The sequence below is a fragment of the Lissotriton vulgaris genome, chromosome 10, assembly GCF_964263255.1.
Source record: "Lissotriton vulgaris chromosome 10, aLisVul1.2, whole genome shotgun sequence".
Classification (NCBI taxonomy): domain Eukaryota; kingdom Metazoa; phylum Chordata; class Amphibia; order Caudata; family Salamandridae; genus Lissotriton; species Lissotriton vulgaris.
The window spans coordinates 134,147,335-134,162,680 of NC_141698.1; the positions used below are offsets into that span (position 1 = coordinate 134,147,335).

At 47.7% G+C, this 15,346-nt stretch overlaps 1 protein-coding gene across 2 annotated transcripts in view; it reads left to right on the forward strand.

Moving 5' to 3' along the window:
- The window catches only part of PRPSAP2 (phosphoribosyl pyrophosphate synthetase associated protein 2), a 440,767-nt gene that overhangs the window by 127,937 nt on the left and 297,484 nt on the right, over nucleotides 1–15,346 (forward strand). For both annotated transcript variants that reach the window (XM_086940712.1, XM_086940714.1), the window contains exons 3-4: nucleotides 5,918–5,970; nucleotides 10,947–11,013. In XM_086940712.1, coding sequence (XP_086796838.1) covers nucleotides 5,918–5,970; nucleotides 10,947–11,013 — 120 coding nt within the window. The remainder of the gene's footprint in view (nucleotides 1–5,917; nucleotides 5,971–10,946; nucleotides 11,014–15,346) is intronic.

Here is a 15,346-nt window from a genome sequence, read left to right on the forward strand (position 1 = left end):
ACAATAGTTCTGCGAAGATGTAGATATACAGTTGCACATATTCGGAGTCTATTAGTACATTATCATGTTTGGTATTTTACTATGTAGTTCACTTGCAGGTGACAATTTCACATTTCAATCCCACTCCCCCCTCTTCCTCCCCGTCGGAGCTGTCTTCATCATCCTCCGGCAGCGGTTCGCATAATTCCCCTCTATATACATTCCAGCACGCCCAAACCTTGTTCCACTTACGAGGGCAAGCCCTATTTACATACACCTCCCGCTCTGTAAACATTAACAAGTCCATGTTCCTGCTCCATTGTGCCAATGTGGGTAGTTCGGGGGCGCCCCATTTTTGTGCTATATCTCGCTTCGCCACCATGATGGCCAATGTGCCCCATATTTGACCATACCTGGACAAGTCATTTGGTTCCCAAATATTCAAAATACATTTACATGGCTCTGGTAGCAATGACACCTTTAATGTTTGTGAGACAGTACGCATTACTTGGCGCCAACAGTCAATTATGAGTGGGCAGTCCCAGAGGGTATGGAACAAAGTACCTTCTTCACCACAGCCCCGAAGACAATAGGGGTGCGGAGCTCTTTGCAGCTTGTGCAGTGTAGTTCTAGTGTAATATATCCTGTGTAGAATTTTTAACTGCACCAACCTGAACCTAGCCGAAATGCCCACTTCCTACGGGGACGCCATTGCCTCGTTCCATTCTGTGTCATCCATATCGCCTATGTCCTCCACCCACCTCCTGCGCAGTTTCAGTGTAGGGTCTGATAGGTTATTTATTAGTTTTTTATAGGTAAGGGAAGTAGCGCTATGTTGCATGTAGTCAGTAAGTAGTCTATCTTCTAGCGGCGAGGATTCCGGGACTTCAGTGTCTGCTGGTATTGCCTGTAATAGTGCGTGCCTGATCTGTACATATCTGTAAGTTTCGTTTGACCCCAGATCGTATTGTTGCTGGAGTATGGTGAACGGGATTACAGTTCCCTTGTCCCATACATCTCCCACCGTGGACAGTCCAAAGTTGTCCCATTGTGTAAATCCTTTGCTCTTTCTCAGTTGTCCCAATGTCTTCGTGTACCAGAGTGGGGTGAGCTTAGTGATTGTTCCCTTCCAACCCAGCCTTGCCTGTGCTGTGTGCCATATCATGGCTGTATGTTTAGTGGGTCCTATCAATCTCGCTGCTTGGCCTCTGTTGTAGAGCACTGAGAGCATACTATCCGTGCCTAGTTGAGCCCTGTCAGCCCTATAAGCGGGGTCATCCCGGGGCGCGTGGATCCACTAGTTCAAGTCAAGTCAAGTCAGAGATTTATATAGCGCACTACATACCCAGAGGGTCTCAAGGCGCTTGATGAAGGGTGGGGAATTACTTGTCGAATATCCAGGTTTTAAGTTGCTTTCTGAATGCTAGGTGGTTCTGAGTGAGGCGAAGGTGAGTGGGAAGGGAGTTCCAGGTTTTAGCTGCCAGGTAGGAGAAGGATCTACCTCCCATGGTGGTTTTGTTGATGCGAGGTACAATAGCAAAGGCTTGGTTGGAGGATCGTAGCTGGCGGGAGGGGGTGTAGAAGGAAAATCGTGTGTTGAGGCATTCGGGTCCAAGTTCGTAGAGTGCTTTGTGTGCGTGGGTTAGGAGGCGGAAAGTGATCCTCTTGTTGACTGGGAGCCAGTGGAGGTTTTTCAGGTGAACAGAGATGTGGTCTTTACGCGGGATGTCTAGTATGAGTCTGGCTGAGGCGTTTTGGATGCGTTGGAGTTTTTTCTGTAGTTTTGCGGTGGTACCGGCGTATAGGGTGTTTCCGCAGTCCAGGCTGCTCGTGACCAATGCGTGGGTGACCGTTTTTCTAGTTTCGGTGGGGATCCAGCGAAATGTTTTTTTGAGCATGCGAAGAATGTTGAAGCAGGATGATGAAACGGCGTTGACTTGTCTGTTCATAGAGCGTGAGGAGTCAAGGATGACGCCCAGGTTCCGTGCGTGGTCCGTCGGGATGGGTGCTTTTCCAAGGGCCTCTGGCCACCAAGAGTCATCCCAGGCGGAGGGGGAGGTACCTAAGATAAGGACTTCTGTTTTGTCTGAGTTCAGTTTCAGACGGCTATGCTTCATCCACTCGGCTACTTCTTTCATTCCTTCATGTAGGTTGGTTTTGGCAGTGTTGGGGTCTTTGGTGAGTGATAGGATCAGTTGAGTTTCATCAGCGTAGGAGATGATGTTGAGGTTGTGTTGGCGTGCGATGGTCGCGAGGGGGCTCATGTATACGTTGAAGAGGGTGGGGCTGAGTGAGGATCCTTGTGGTACACCGCAGATGACTTCAGTGGCCTCAGATTTGAATGGTGGGAGGCGGACTCTGAGTTCTTCCGGTGAGGAACGAGGTGATCCATTCCAGTGCTTTTCCTTGGATTCCGATGTTTCTGAGGCGCTGTAATAGGGTGCTATGACAGACTGTGTCGAAGGCTGCGGAGAGGTCGAGGAGGATGAGGGCGACTGTGTCTCCATTGTCCAGTAGAGTTCGAATGTCGTCTGTTGCTGCGATGAGGGCGGTCTCAGTGCTGTGTTTGGCTCGGAAGCCAGACTGTGAGGAGTCGAGGGATTTGTTGGTTTCGAGGAAGGCAGCGAGCTGGTTGTTGACAGCTTTCTCGATGACTTTGGCCGGGAATGGAAGGAGAGAGATGGGGCGGTAGTTTTTGAGTTCGGTGGGGTCAGCTGTGGGTTTTTTCAGAAGGGCGCTGAGTTCTGCGTGTTTCCAGCTTTCCGGGAAGGTGGCGGAGTGAAGGGAGCAGTTGATGACGTCTCGGAGGTGTGGTGCTATGATGGAGTTTGCTTTGTTGAAAATGTGGTGAGGGCATGGGTCTGTAGGGGATCCTGAGTGGATGGAGTTTATCAGGCGGATGGTGTCCTCAGAGGAGATTGGGTTCCAGTCATGAAGGATGTTCAAGGGGGGTGAAGGTCCTGCAGAAGGTTGGGTGGGTTGGTCTCCGGGTTGGTTATCGAAGCTGTTGTGGATGTCTGCGATTTTGTTGTGGAAGAACGAAGCTAGGGAGTCGCAGAGGGCTTGAGAGGGGGCGATGTCGTTGGAGTTGGCTGAGGGGTTGGTAAATTCTTTGACGATGTTGAATAATTCCTTACTGTTGTGGGCGTTGTTATCTAGTCGGTCTTTGAATGCGGCTTTCTTGGCAGATCGGATTAGTTGGTGGTGTATGCGGGTGGCGTTTTTGAAGGCGTCCCTGGTGCTGGTGGTTTTTTTTTTTTTCCAGGCCTTCTCGAGGGAGCGACAGAGTTTCTTAGATTTCTTGAGATCATCGTTGAACCAGGAGGCGGTTTTGCTGCCTGGTTTGGCGTTTTTTCAACGGTGCTAGAATGTCGGCGCTGTTGGATAGCCATTGGGTGAGGTTAATGGCTGCTTGGTCGGGGTTTGAGGAGTGGGCAGGGGGGTTTTGGAGAAGCGATGAGGAGATCTGGTCAATGGTGATTTTGTTCCAGTTTCTTCGCAGAGTAGGTTGAGGATGGTTGTGAGTTGTGGTTTTATTGTAGCTAAAGTGAACGCAGCTGTGGTCCGTCCAATGTAGAGTTGTGGTGTGACTGTTTGCTGGAGGTGAAGATAGGGTCGAGTATGTGACCTGCGATGTGGGTGGGGGTAGTGACAAGTTGTTTGAGTCCGAGGTTGGCGAGAATGTATTCCTCGGAGGGGAGGGCGTGTGGGGTGATAAAGTCAGTGATGTCGTCATTGAATTGTGCACGGGGTCCTGGAGGCCGGTAGAGGAGGGTGCCTCTGAGTGTGGTCTTGGGGTCGGTGTGGATTTGGAAGTGAAGGTGTTAGGCGCTGGCAAGGTTGACGTCAGAGCTGGTAGAGATGCGGATGGAATTCCTATGGACGATAGCGATGCCTCCTCCGGTTTGGTCGGTGCGGTCCTTACGGATGATCTTGTAGCCGTCCGGGATGGCAATGGTGATGTCTGGAGCTGATGAGGCCTACATCCATGTTTCTGTTAGGAAGGCGACGTCCGGAGAGATGGTGTCTAGTAGATTCCAGAGGTCGATGGCGTGCCTGTGGACCGAACAGGTGTTGAGCAGGATGCATTGTAGGTGGTTGGTGCCAGATATCTGTTGTGTGTTCGTGGGTGAGGAGTTGTTCTTGGTGCCCTCGAACTTGCAGGAGTTGCAAGAGAAGGGTCCATGGGTGTGTCCAGGAGCGGCTTGGACGCAGATGGGGAGAAGGCCGGGGTTTAGGGCTAAGAGGGTGAGTTGGGCTACCCAGTAGTACAGTTGCTAGTTTGGCAATGCAATTACCCCCTCGTACCAACTTCTAGTTTGGCATGGGCAATGTGCACTGGTCGGTTACTCCATAACAGGTTGGACACCAATGCTGTCGCCTGCCGGAAGTACCTTGGTGGGACCGGGTAGGGAGAGTTTTCCAGGGCATAAAGGAACCTCGGGAGAGCCAACATTTTGTAGAGCGCTGCTCTTCCGAGGAGCGTCAGTGGCAACAGGGCCCAATGCCGCACATCAGTTCGCAACCGGTCCAGGGGTGATTTCAAATTTTTTTCAAGGAAGTCTGTCTGATTGTCGGTAATATAGATACCAAGGTATTTAAAGGGGGCCGTGGCCAACATAAGTGGGCAGTCCACAGCAAGCTGAGGCGCTGGCTCTTTCAGAACGTATAATACGGACTTCGACCAGTTCAAGGTGATTCCCGATGTCTTCCCGTAGGCATCACACAGTGTAAGGAGCGCTGGTACACTTCTCTCCGGATCTGTCAAGTACACCAACATATCGTCAGCGTAAAGCGACACACGATCCTCCCATTCTTATTTCCAGCTAATTCCCTTCAGTTAAGGTGTGTTTCTAATCGGTGTCGCCAGCGGTTCTAGAACTAGGGCAAATAGTAAGGGTGAGAGGGGACAGCCCTGCCTGGTCCTCTTTGACAGCTGGATTGCATGTGAGATGTGACCGTTGGCGGCTATATGAGCGACTGGGTTAGCGTATAGAAGACGTATCCAGGCTATAAACTTGGGGCCAAATTTCATGTGGGATAGGACTGCAAAGAGGTGCCCCCATTCCATCATGTCAAACGCCATTCTGGCATCTAAGGAAAGGATCACCGCTGGTTCTATTAATGACGGTGCTCGTGCCAGTACCCCATGCACACGTCTGAGATTGAAAGCAGTGCTTCTGTTCGGCATGAATCCCGACTGATCAGGGTGTATCAGCAGTGGGGATATTACCATAATTTTGACCATGTTCCAAACCAATGACTGCATTTGGTCCACATACAATAAATGGTACTGGGATCTGGGCCATTGTCTTCATATCATTTGGGTGAAAGTCAGTCCTGTGGTCTTGTTTGGGATCTTCTGTACTGCAAATGCTTCGATGTTAAAGGGTATAGCATCCGCTGTACCGCACCACCCATCTTACAATGTCATTTTAAAAAAAAATGATACAAAAATGCCTTGCGTGCAATAGGAGTTACTCACCTTGATGCAAATAGATTGAAGATTGTTAAAAAAGAATTTGCAGAGCTACACGATCTGGGTTATCTAGATGAATTGTGGAGTGAAAGAAGAGGCACATTGTTCCCATTAGCTATGTGTGCATCTTTAAACTAACTGTTTATAATAGGGCTGTTTTGGGTAGATGGCTACATTCTGGCAATCACTACAGGCCGAAACATTGTTTATATGACTAATCCCTGAAAATGCAGTGAATTCAAATCTTATAATACTTTTATCAGCTAATAATTTAGACTGAAAAGCTATTGTCGTTCGACCTGGAGGCAAGTTGTTTGTACTGCAAGCAGCGCTGAACCATTATGTGAATTTTGTGGTGGCATGGTTACCTTTTCTATTTCAGTTCGAATCATGGGCTTGTGGTGACGTTGATGTGCCATTTCCAGTCTACAAAGCTATTTCTTTTGTCTCTATCAACAGGAGATTAGGGGAAGAACTTGGGAAAGTGCAAGTCTTTCAAGAACCAAACAGAGGTGAGATGTTTGCTTTCAAGACGAATACAGCTGAGATTTTTCCTCAAATCCTCAGTTTTCCTTGTTTTTGTTTTAAAGGATTTCGACTACCATAAACTAGCTTTAGAGTGCTGTTTCAAACTGGTCAGTTTGAATGTTCATTTGTAGCGCTAGAAGGTAAACTAGTAACCAATGTGGATGTGCACTCCATTCTGATCTCCAGTTTACTGCTCAGGGATTATTTGTTTTCTCTCCTAACATATGATTTGTTTAATTTCGCCCACTATTCAAAACTGTGTGCGATCTTTCGAAAATGCAATCAGTCCTAACTTTGCTTCATTTATGGATATTGAGAATTAGTTTTATTGGTTGGGCCCCTGTACACTAGTTCATGAAGCCATTTAAAAACACTCGGAATTAATATATGTGAGGTTTTGCTTGCCTTTCTATTCATACCTACCTAGCCACACATCTTGGTGTCTTATTTCCATGATTACCTTCCTCTGTGCAGTCTTGGGGAATGAGCTGGCTTCCATTGAAGTTGCTGTAAGAATTTCTCATCATGTGTTGGTATGTTACTAGACACCGTATCTAGCGGTTAATTATTTGATGTATATTTTAGTATTACATCTTTTTATTGAACAAGGCAGCTCAAATACAAGCAGAGAAGCATTGTTGATCATGAACGCACCAAACAATGGAGGAGGCATTGAAAACCCAAGACCGCTATAAGTAAACGTTACCCAAGCCCCGCAATGCTCTCTCTTTTCTAAAGTAATTATAAAGTCAAGTCGGCTGCACACAGGGGAAAAAACGACCCCCCTCCCCTCCCCCCACACCCACCCTCCATCCCTTCCCCCAACTACCCGCCCCCCACCCCGGTTCCAGGTCCGTGATCGCCAGCACACAAACAACCAATCATACCAAAGCCTCTCAATGATGAGCCTGTGATAGACGTAGAAGACGCAAATACCGGGGACATATCACTTCCCTGAATTCTGTGGCCAACAAAGGAAGGAACGGCTGCCACAGTTCAGCGTATCTAGATCCTTCCCCAGCTTTGATTAAGGATAGCTTTTCCATGCCAAGTATTGCCCAAAGTCGAAACAACCAGCCCTGGAAGGTGGGGATGTGCTCTGTACGCCAGAAAGAGAGAACATTCTGAACTGCAGAGCCTAAGGCTATAGCTATCAACCTCCTCCTGCGTGATTTCAACGGGTAGGTCAGGGCATTCGGGAGACCCAGCAGAACATAGGCAGGGAACCTTGGGATCTCCGTATTAAAGTGGACATCTACCTCATCCAAAACTAATTTCCAGTAATCCTGGATCCGGGCGCATTCCCATAGCAGGTGTACCAATGTACCCCTTTCGCCACAACCCTGCCAGCAGTTGGCATCACTAGTGTGGTCCATTTCGTGTACTCTCTCTGGCGTATAATACCAGTAGGTCGCCAGTTAGATAAAGGTGTCTGTCAGCCCCATGTGGTAAGCCGAGTGTCGTGCGCGGTAGTAGATTTCCTCCCACTCTTTGTTGTAAAGCTCCCGACCCAGCTCCCGCTCCCAGCGGACCCTGCTTGGATTGTAGACCCGTGCATACCGTAGCAACAGCATTCAATATAGGTCTGAGATGAGTCGTTTGTCCGACGTCCGTGAGAGTAGCCAGTATTCGTAGGGGCTAAGCTTCCTATCCGCTTCCGTCCGCACCTGAGCATGAAGTGCTCAATGTCTCACCTGTAAATAGCGGAGCCTCTCTGTCTCCGGTAGGCCATATTCCCGTTGCAAATGCTCAAAGGGGGCTATCCCTTCTTTTGTGTATAAGTGGTACAGCACTCCGCACCCTGCCGGCAGCCACCTGGCGAAGGCCTGACCATCGTATCCCGGCCCAAACTCCGGGTGGTCCACTAGCGGCGTAAGCGGGGAGGGAAATGTGGTCAGCTCATGTCGCAGATTAGTCTGGTCCCATACCTCCATGGGTACCCGCGTGATGAAGGATTAGGAGGGCGATGCGTCTTGCGGAGGAAGGGAACTTCCTGTAAGGGTCTGCCCGCTACAGCCTGATCCTTGGAGAGCAGTGCTTTTCTGACTCCCACCTGCTCCATTCCACCAAGGTCCTAAGGTGCGCCGCCTGATAGTAGAGTCGTAGATCCGGGAGGCCCAGGCCCCCCTGTTCCGGCGGTGCATGGCTAACCTTAGCTTCATCCTCGGGCGCTTGCCATTCCAAATTAATTGGGCGAGTTCCGATTGTGTCTGCTTAATCCACCCCTCCGGAGGACGCAGGGGGATAGCCCGGAAGACATATAAAATCTGCGGCAAGATGGTCATTTTTACAGCGGCGACGCGGCCAAGCCAGGCTAGGGGAAGATGCCTCTACCGGCCGAGTTCCGTCCGCAGCGTCTGGCGCAACTTAGCATAATTAATATTAACCGTGCCAGACAGAGTGTCTGCCTGCTGGATCGCCAAATACGGGATAGCCTCCGACGCCCACCGAAAGGGGAAACGGCTTTGCAGGTAGGCATCCGCCTGTCCCTCCAGGGAGAGGTCCAGCGCTTCCGATTTTGACATATTGACCTTGACCCCTGCTGTTCTCGCAAAGGAGTCCAGGATCTCCAAACATGCCGGCAAGGAGGTTCTGGGGGAGCCTAGTGACAGGAGGACATCGTCCGCGTAAAGACTTGTCGAGTGAACGAATGCGCCAAACTTAATCCCCTGTATTCTCGAATCTAGTTTCAGAGACGGCGCCAAAGGCTCTGTATACAGAGCTAATAGTAGGGGTGACAGTGGACACCCCTACCGCGTCCTCTGCTCAATGGGAAAGCGCGGAGATGAGCATCCGTTTTTCCTCACCGTTGCTGTGGGGAAGGTGTAGCAATTGAGGACCCAGGTCCGGAAAGTATCTCCCAGCCCTGCTTTGATCAAGACGCTCTCTAGATATGGCCAGTGGACCCGGTCAAAGGCTTTTTCGGCGTCAATGCCGAGCAACATATATTCCCCACTAGTGCGTGTCGCCTTTTCTATCCGGTGTAAGGCTCTTTTCATATGGTCAACCGTTTTTCGCTCTGGGATAAAACCTGCTTGGTCTGGGTCTATCATCCCCTGCATGAAAGGAGCCAGCCGTGCAGCCAGGATGCCAGTGTAGATTTTAAGGTCGAAATTAAGGAGAGATATGGGGCGATACGCCCCACATTGTGTGCGGTTTTTTCCCGGCTTAGGGATGACCGAGATGGTGGCGTCCAGCAAGTTCCGCGGAATCGCTCCGGGTTCCGAAAAGGAATTGAATAAAGCAGTCAACAACGGTGCCACCTGGGGACAAAAGGTTTTCTAAAAGATAGCTGTGAATCCATCCAGACCCGGCGCCTTGGCAAGCTTAAGACGAGAGATCGCCAAATTCACTTCTTCGGGGCGAATACTCCTGTCCAGCTGCTCCGCTTGATTCTTTGATAGGGTCGGGAGGGGAACCGACTCCAAAAAGGTCTCACCAGCTGCGGGGTCGAGCCTCGTACCCGTGTAAAGGGAGGTGTAGAAATCACTGAAAGCCTTCGCTGTGTCTCCGTCGCTCGTGACGCACCCCCCACCCTGCGTGGTTATCTCCTGTACCATACGCTGCTGCTGAGTCTCCCAAAGTGCGCGGCCTAACAGACGTCCACACCTGTCTTCCCCAGTGTAAAACATGTGCCGCGTACTTAGTGCCGCGAACTCAGCCCTGTCTTGGTCCAAGGCAGCCAATTGTTTTCGAACTTGACGGAGCTGCCTCCACACCCGGGGTGCTCCCGTCCTCTGGTGCATCTGTTCCAGTTCCCTGGTCCGCAATGTCAATTCATCGCGTTTGAGCGCCCTCTCGGAGTTTTCCGCCGCCGAGATTGCTATAAATTCCCTGCGAAGGACCGCATTAAGTGCAGCCCAATGTGTAGCCAGAGATGTGTCTGCGGTGTTATTGTGTGATAAAAAATCTTTTGTGGCCTCAGTGATTCTCTCCACGTTGTCTTTACGATGTAGTAAGGTGTCGCGCAATTTCCAGCAGCGCGCGGCTCTAGGCACCGGAGGGAAGGAGAACACCACCGATAGCGGTGCATGGTCAGAAAGCGCTGCGGCTCCAAAATCTATCTCAGTCGCTAGCGCTTTAAGTGATGTAGAGCATAGAAAATAGTCTAATCTCGCATAAGTTTTATGGGCATGGGAATAGTAGGAAAAGTCTCGAGTTCCTGGATGAAAGCTGCGCCAGAGGTCCACCAACCCCACCTCCTCCAATCTGGCCCACCCCTCCTGTGAGAGGGCACCTGCCTGCATGGAGCGCTGCCCCGATCTGTCTAATTGGGTATCAAACACCAGGTTCAGGTCCCCCCTGATCAGGACATGCCGATCCGGTGCAGCCGCTGCCTCAGTGAGTGTCTGAAGGAAGAACTTCTCCTGGCCTCCGTTAGGTGCAGAAACTGAGCTAACCGTAAAGGAGGAATCCCCTAGGGAAAAGCTGTAGGAGAGCAGTCTGCCTCGTATTTCTGCCACTTTCCTCCCAACCCTCCCCCTGAAGTGCTGGGCCACCAGTACCGCCACCCCTGCGGTCTTGTTGGGTCCTGAGGAGAAGTATTGGAGCGGGAAGCTACGTGACTTCATCCTGAAGCAGTCTTTGGCCAAGAGGTGCGTTTCCTGAAGGAGATAAATGTCAGCCCTCTAGTTCTCCAGGAAAGAAAGGACCGCTCGCCTCTTTACTGGGTTGTTTAGGCCCCGAACATTCAAGGTGAGCAGGCGCAGTTGATGTATATTTTAACATTTATATTATTGTAAAGGCCACCTCTTTACCATATGAAATCTCGAATGTTCACTTGACTTGTTTTCTGAACTTTGGCAAACAGACCAGCTTTATTCAATGTGTCTGCTCAAATAAGGCATTTTAGTTTCTTGTCTTCAAGTAATGCAAATTTGCTTTTACTTTACTATGATGAGAACCGTTTTCTATCCATAAGAATATATTTATAATCTGGCAATTTCTCATTTATCCAAAGAAACAAGAGTACAGATTCAGGAGTCTGTGAGGGGAAAAGATGTCTTCATCATCCAGACGGTTTCCAAGTAAGCTTTTTTTAATCTGGTAAAAATATAACAACATTTCTCAGTGAGTTGGTCACGAGCAATCCCCCCATTAGTACTGGCTCCTGAATGTAGTGTTTGAATAGTATAGCTCTTCCTGGATCTTATACCATTGGCAGCAGAACATTATAACCTACTTTTTGTAACTTGATTATGCAAAAATATCCTTTATATCCAAATGCTATTTTCTTTGGTTCATTTGTTCTGGTTGCTGGCTATATTTGGATTAGATCCCTTTCCTGTGTGCCTGACCTGCATGATTGGTTAACCAGAGGAACCGGTCTGTAATTGTACTGGGAGGTTGGGGGTGGTGAGACATACATCATTTTTTTGGTGGGTGAAGGGAGAGTAGTTGGGGGTGGGTGGAGAGGGTCACACTGTGACAATATAGTGTCTCCCAAATCTGACTCCCATGGCAGTATGTGTATGTAAGCATGTTTATAACTTACCATTATGGAAATTGGACATGTGAAATTTCTTGAATTTCACTGGAAACTGAGTTTTCAGTCAATCTCTGCCTGTATTTACTTGGGCATCATTATGCAAAGAATAGAACAACAACTTCCTCCAACTGGTAATATGGAAACAAAATAGAACTATGTATACTGGACTGCCACCTATTTGTTTACCCTTGTCAGTAAAAAGTGACAAGCAGAACTGGTAATACCACACGGGTCCCCAGAGAGAACCTCATTAAGTTTCCGTTTGCAGTCTCCCACTAGATATTGCCTGTTGTGCATGGTCAGTAACCACAACACCACACTGTAAACATTTGAATCTCGCTATTCTATTTTGCAGAACTTCACTTGATACAATGTCATCATTAACCTTTTTGGCATTTGGAGCCTGTTTTTAAGCTTGAATTATTAATTCATATGATAGTATTTTTTATTTCATCATGTTTTTGGATAACATTGTGAAAACATTGAGTAAAAACACGTATTATTAATCCTGTAAATCAGTGGTCTACAAGCTTTTTAATGCCACGCCCTCTCTTGCAGAAAAAATAAAACAAATCTGCAGCACGCTAAACAATTTGCTCATTGCAGTTATGTTTAGTTATTTCTTTTAATAACTCAATCAAAAATATTTTTTCCACCATGCTATTAGCAGTCTGATTTCCCTAAAAGTGTAAAAGTACCCATAGTGTAAGAGACTTTGAGGGTTATTAGGTTCTTTTCTGTTCCCTCTTTGATACCTGAATGACAAAAACATTACTAATTGCCCATTAGTTCTTGCACTAAAACACATCACTGTTTCTTTATAATGTTAGTCTTTGATCCCCAGGAGCATAGTAAATGCTCATCTTGGCCAAAGCTTGGCACAGCTCCCCCACCCCTCAGAATAAAAATATAGGTCCTCCTAGGCCTAGGCTGCAAGTAGCGGTGTTATTACAGGAGGAACTCCTCGACCAAAGTGATGCATGAGAGGAGATTGAAGGTTTGTTTTATTGAACTAGTCCACTCCCAAGCTTTGAACAGTTGTGGTGGTGTTCATGTTTCTGGAGCCAAATACCCCAAATCCTCCCAGGTACAAACCCTTTTCATCTTCACCGAGGGCCACAGATGTTTGATGCTACAGGAATCCCTACAAGGTAGCCTCTGAGTGGTACCCATATTGTATGCACAGCCAAGTTGCTTTGTGACTTGGCTTGCTGTACAGTGTTTCTCCTAATACTAATTTTGATTTGTTGATACTTTAATAATGAACATAAGTGGCCCCTACTGCTCTGCAATCATAGTGGTTGGAAGATCGGCAGTGCTTGCAAAGCTTTAAAGTTTGGAAAGGGAATAGAAGTATTTGTCTGTAAACCGCTTCCTGTTTTTGAAGCACCAGAACTCCTCCCATATTTGATGTCTTAATTAATTTGGTAGACTTGAGACTTGTCCGCCCCCTTTGATGTTTTTTTGGTGTGTTGGTCTTTAGTTTGGTATATTTCACAAGGTGTTTGGAAGTCGTACAAAATACTGGCAGACCTTAAATACTCACTTGTAAATTAGAATGCTTGCTATAGAAAATGTTATGTACCTGTAATCCTACTGCCCATGTTTTTCTGGTATGAGGTTTTCCGAAAATACATAATCATTAGGTAACCCACACCACTGTAGAGACAAGAGTTTTCCAAAAACTATTTTAGTTTAGTTTATTTTAAAATCACTTAAACAGCTAGGGCCTGATTACGAGTTTGTCGGTCCATAGGACTTCCAAACTGGGTGGTGCAGTGGTGGTCCAGGACCACCGCACCAGCACTACGACCACCGTATTCTGACTACGGCGGTCGGACAACCATAGAGCCGCTGCAACCGTCAGGGACATGCGATCCCTGGTGGGGGTGCGGCGGTGTGAGGCCACAATCCCTGCCAAGCATATTACGAGTTTCCTCACTGCCAGCTGTCTTGTGGTGGTGAGCCCGCCATGAAACTGACGCCGGCAAGGAAACTTCGAGAGCCCTACAGGGTCCCCTGTTGCCTCACTGCATGGGGGTGCATGCAGGGGGGCAAATGGTGTGCTACTCTGTCTGTATGCTCCCCCAGTTCCAGCACAGCATTGACTTTGCGCTCTATGCCATGCTAGAATGTGCGTTGGCTGACCCACGGCACTGCCTTTCTAAAGCTCTCCTATAAGCCTATGGAAGTCAGCGTTGTGGGCCAGCTGCCACAGGACCACCTGCCCGGATTACAATTTGTAATCCAGTGGGCGGTCGACTAGGGCAGTGTGGGAGCGGTGCAGTGGCATGTCGCCCTGCTACTCCACTGCCAAAGTCGTAATCCGCCCCCTAGTCCTATGTATTTGTAGCAAATAACAACTCTGTGCATTTGTTTAACTTTTTAAAATCAGTATGCCCCTGATTGTGTCAGTTTGTTACTGGATTGTAGAAGCTGTTCTTTATTTTGGTTTCATTTTGTTGAAAAGGTATTTAAAAAAATGTCTGTCTACATTCAACTTGCTTTTCTTCGCCAGTCTTTTATGAAAACCTAGAGTTAAAAAAAGGAAATTCGTTTTTTTTTAATGATGTGTATGAATGAAGATTGGGATTTTGTCCCAGATTTTTTTCAAGTTGGTGGTCTCTTCTTACAATCCCAGGTTCTTCCTGTGATCATTTCTTTCATATGTGACTAAGTGAATGGGGATAGTATGGTGGTTACAGGTAGGTGTTTGTTGATTCTTTGAGAAGTCACACGTGTGCTCATTTGACTTAGGACCCCAATACTGATAGAGCCTTGAACCTCTGCGTCCTCTACTGCAAGATACCATACCCTAGTAGGTGAACATGATGAGTCGGAGAAAAGTCTTCTTGGCCCTCTCTGCCAAGATTACAGCTGCACCTTGCAATTATGAATCAGACAAATTCTCTTTGCTGATACTATCTTTATATAAGTGTGGTGCTCTTCTACCCTTCTGTGCCTCGTAGTATTACCAGAGTGGTTGAGGTCTAATTGGTGAATAGTTTGTTTGTGGCTCGAGTCCGTCTGAAAATATTGAGAGGCAATGGCAGTGTTTCTATTGACACCCACTGTGTAGATGTGCCTTATTTGGCTGTCATTTCTTCCGAAATAAAGACAGATTCTCCTGTATTAGGGGTGTCTTTCATAGATTCACATGCTTGAATATTCCCCGTCGTCGAAGTGGGATTACCACGGTACATAAAATAGCAATAAATACTAAAAATGTATATATGTGAGAACATAAGAAAAACTAGAAGTAAATACATAACTGAACCTCTAAAACAATTCCTCCATAGGAATGCATGATAGAGAAAGAAAACACTTGTAACATATCATTGTCATTATGTTAGTCCAAACTACAGCCAATCAGGCGCCAGCACCCTCTAGAACCTTCTCCACAGAAGCTCAAGCCCTCAGATTTTCTACCGCACGTCGTGTGAAGGGAGTCTCCCTGAGCTCTGCTCAGTTTTTTCCTCAACTGCTTCTTGTTTCCTGAACTTTCATCATGTCAAGTAAGAAGTCTTTATTCCGACCTTGCTCTTCTTGTGGGAAGTTGCGTCTTTTTAAAGAGGACCCTCACAAGAAATGTATTTATTGTCTCTACCCTGAGCATGAAGTTGGCAGCTGCAAGTTTTGTAGAACCTTTTCTAACAAGACTCTAAAGGACAGAGGTCGTCTCCTCCTTTGGCTCCAACGTCTTAAAGACAAGGATTCAGCTCTGTCTGATGCTGAGAGTTTTCAATCTGGACCCTCCTTTGCAGCCTCTAAGCGTGGTAGTGTGCAGGATATGCCTTCTCCTTTTCTAAAAAAAAGAAGAAACTGGCCCCACCTTTGGCCTCTGTGGTGTCCCCACCAGCTCCTACTACTGC